Source organism: Lampris incognitus, chromosome 19, assembly GCF_029633865.1.
Source record: "Lampris incognitus isolate fLamInc1 chromosome 19, fLamInc1.hap2, whole genome shotgun sequence".
NCBI lineage: Eukaryota > Metazoa > Chordata > Actinopteri > Lampriformes > Lampridae > Lampris > Lampris incognitus.
Window position 1 is genome coordinate 4,331,216 of NC_079229.1, and position 3,403 is coordinate 4,334,618.

The 3,403-nt window shown below is 51.0% G+C and overlaps 1 protein-coding gene across 1 annotated transcript in view; it reads left to right on the top strand.

Annotated features, from left to right (window-relative positions):
• Window positions 1-1,145, top strand: part of LOC130130108 (cerebellin-2-like) — a 7,900-nt gene extending 6,755 nt beyond the window's left edge. Inside the window, exons 3-4 of the mRNA XM_056299839.1 lie at window positions 120-239; window positions 877-1,145. Coding sequence (XP_056155814.1) covers window positions 120-239; window positions 877-1,074 — 318 coding nt within the window. The 3' untranslated portion in view covers window positions 1,075-1,145. The remainder of the gene's footprint in view (window positions 1-119; window positions 240-876) is intronic.
• Window positions 1,146-3,403: the final 2,258 nt, after the last annotated feature.

The following is a 3,403-nucleotide window of genomic DNA, read 5'->3' on the forward strand; positions in this document are numbered from 1 at the left end:
TGTGTGTGTGTGTGTGTGTGTGTGTGTGGGGTGTGTGTGGGGGGGGAGGGAGAGGGGGGGCATAAGGCATATAAGTGAAACCAACGCTGTCTCAACGTGCCCTGCCCCTGTGCTCGCAGGTTTTGGTGAACATCGGCAACCATTTCGATCTCAAAGCAAGTGTTTTCCAAGCACCGAGGAGGGGCATATACAGCTTCAGCTTTCACGTGGTCAAGGTCTACAACAGGCAAACCATACAGGTGAGCCACCGCCAGGAGCCTGTCTCTCTGCACACACACACTCTCTCTGTGTGTGTGTGTGTGTGTGTGAGTGTGCAGAGCCTGTCTCTCTGCACACACACACTCTCTCTGTGTGTGTGTGTGTGTGTGTGTGTGTGAGTGTGCAGAGCCTGTCTCTCTGCACCCACTTTGTGTGTGTGTGTGTGTGTGTGTGTGTGTGTGTGTGTGTGTGTGTGTGTGTGTGTGTGTGTGTGTGTGTGTGTGTGTGTGAGTGTGCAGAGCCTGTCTCTCTGCACCCCCTTTGTGTGTGCGTGTGTGTGTGTGTGTGTGTGTTCAGAGCCTGTCTCTCTGCACCCCCTTTGTGTGTCTGTGTGCGTGTGTGTGTGTGTGTGTGTGTGTGTGTGTGTGTGTGTGTGTTCAGAGCCTGTCTCTCTGCACCCCTTTGTGTGTGTGTGTGTGTGTGTGTGTCTGTGTGAGAGTGTGTGGAGCCTGTCTCTCTGCACCCACTTTGTGTGTGTGTGTGTGTGTGTGCGTGCGTGTGTGTGTGTTTGCGTGTGTGTGTGTGTTTGCGTGTGTGTGCGTGTGCGTGCGCGCGCGTCACGGGCACGGGTTTTAAAGCAGGCGCATTGCCCCCCCCCCCCTCTGCTACCCCACACAGGTGAACCTGATGCAGAACGACTACCCGGTCATATCAGCGTTCGCCGGCGACCAGGACGTGACGAGAGAGGCGGCCAGCAACGGGGTGCTGCTGATGGTGGAGCGCGAAGACCGGGTCTACCTGAAGCTGGAGCGGGGCACCCTCATGGGCGGATGGAAATACTCCACCTTCTCAGGCTTTTTGGTCTTTCCTCTATAATCGCCTCCCGCGATGTCCCGCGTCGCACGCACTGAACTCTTTACATGCCGAGGGGATCAAAGACCGAAACAACAACAAGAAAAACAACAAAAACAAGAAAAACGAGAAAAAAAGAAAAGAAAAAAAAACAAAGGAAAAAAACCGAAACGCGCCATTTATCCTGAACTTCAGAAAATGTAAAAAAAATAAAAATAAAAACTGTCAGCCCAGGACGCCGACGAATATCTGTACCCACACTCGTCCCCTATTTAGTCAAATATTAACGTTTCCTCGGAGTCCCGTACTACTACCGCAGACCCTCCGCCACCTTTGACGCCACCCGGATGATTGACGCGTCGCTCGGCCACGTGACCTGCCGGCTGGTGTGGATTTTATCGCTTGGAAAGCAAAAACTCTTGCCGATGGGGGGGGGGGGGAGGGGGGCAGACGCACCGGGGCAAAACGGACAACGGAGGTGATGGTGATGATGATGATGGTGGTGGTGATGATGAAGGCGGTAGTGCTGGCTGTGGGGGTGACTAAGCGGAGGGAGGAACTTCCGTCCTGAGCAGGCTGAGTAGTGTTGCTTTGTGTTTGTGTCGCCTTAAACCACGCGGCTTCCGTCCGGGTGCGGCGTGCGGAGCTACGGACATCCGGAGAAGTGCTTTCACGCCCGAAGCATTTTTTTGCACGAATGGAAGTTCTTCTTCTTCTTCTTCTCTTCTTCTTCTTCTTCTTCTTTTTTCTTTTTCGTGTGCAGTCCATGGTGTTGCGTTTGGATGACGACGATGTTGAAAATAAGCCAAAACGTAGGCCGCCTACTATTCAGAGTTTATTAAAACGAGGGAAGAAACGACAAAGCTGACGTGTTTCGGCCGACGGAGAGAAGTCAGAGCCCTTTTATTAAACATTATATAATTTATACGATACATAGTCACATTATTATTGTGTGTTCTCCGTTTCGGATCTGCGTAGCTTTGACTGATTTCGTGTTCAGTGACGTTGCTCACTAAATGTACATTGTGGAAATAATACAGAAGAATCCCTGACGTATATGTCCCGCTTAATAAAATATATTGTACCGTATAGGCTACGCGCATCTATCACGTCATTTCCCATTTAGCCGCATTCACCCCCAACCACACATAACCACCGACACGAAACGAAAGGAAAGAAAGGAAAGAAAGGAAAGAACGGAAAGGAAAGAAAGGAAAGAAAGGAAAGAAAGAAAAGAAAGGACAGAAAAGAAAGAAAAGAAAGGAAAGGAAAGAAAGGAAAGAAAAGAAAGAAAGAAAATAAAAGAAAGGAAAGAAATAAAAGAAAGGAAAGAAATAAAAGAAAGGAAAGAAAGGAAAGAAAGGGAAGAAAGCACGCCAGCAGCGGTCTGTAAAGGAGGCCAGAGCCGCCGTCCGTAGGCCCGCTGCACGACACCACCAAGCCGCCGGCACGGCCGCAGCTCGCACGCATGCGCACTGCGCGTCTCCGTCTCTGTCCGAGGTGCTGAACTACAAGGCTCGCCAGCCGGGACGTCTCCCCTTTGCTTTTTTTAAGAGAACGAACACCATCTGCTCACAGCTGACCGTGCGACAACGACCCCTTTAAATGATGCGGCTGATGTGGCGGAGATTACTCTCATGGAGGGGTGCGGGGTGGGGGGGGGGGGGCAACACAAAATTACAGTTCTCCAACCGCAAAGTAGCGAGTGGCACCACCCCCGCCATGCAGGACGCCGAATCAAGAGTGACACACAATGGGACCGTACAAACAATACCACGACCACATGACGGCTCCGGCCTTCTGGGGACAGCTAACCCTCAGGGCGTGCGCACACACACACACACACACACACACTATCACATGCACGCACACACACACACATAAAACACTATCACATGCACACACACACACAAAACACTATCACATGCACGCACACACACTATCACATGCACACACACACACACAAAACACTATCACATGCACGCACACACACTATCACATGCACACACACACACACACAAAACACTATCACATGCACACACACACACTATCACATGCACACACACACATACACAAAACACTATCACATGCACGCGCACACACACACAAAACACTATCACATGCACGTACACACACACAAAACACTATCACATGCATGCACACACACTATCACATGCACGCACACGCACACACAAAACACTCACATGCACGCACACACACAAAACACTATCACGTGCACGCGCGCACACACACACACACACACACACACACACACACACACACACACACACACACACACACACACACACACACACACACGGGCTGTCTCCCCCTGCTTCCTGCCAGGCCAAAT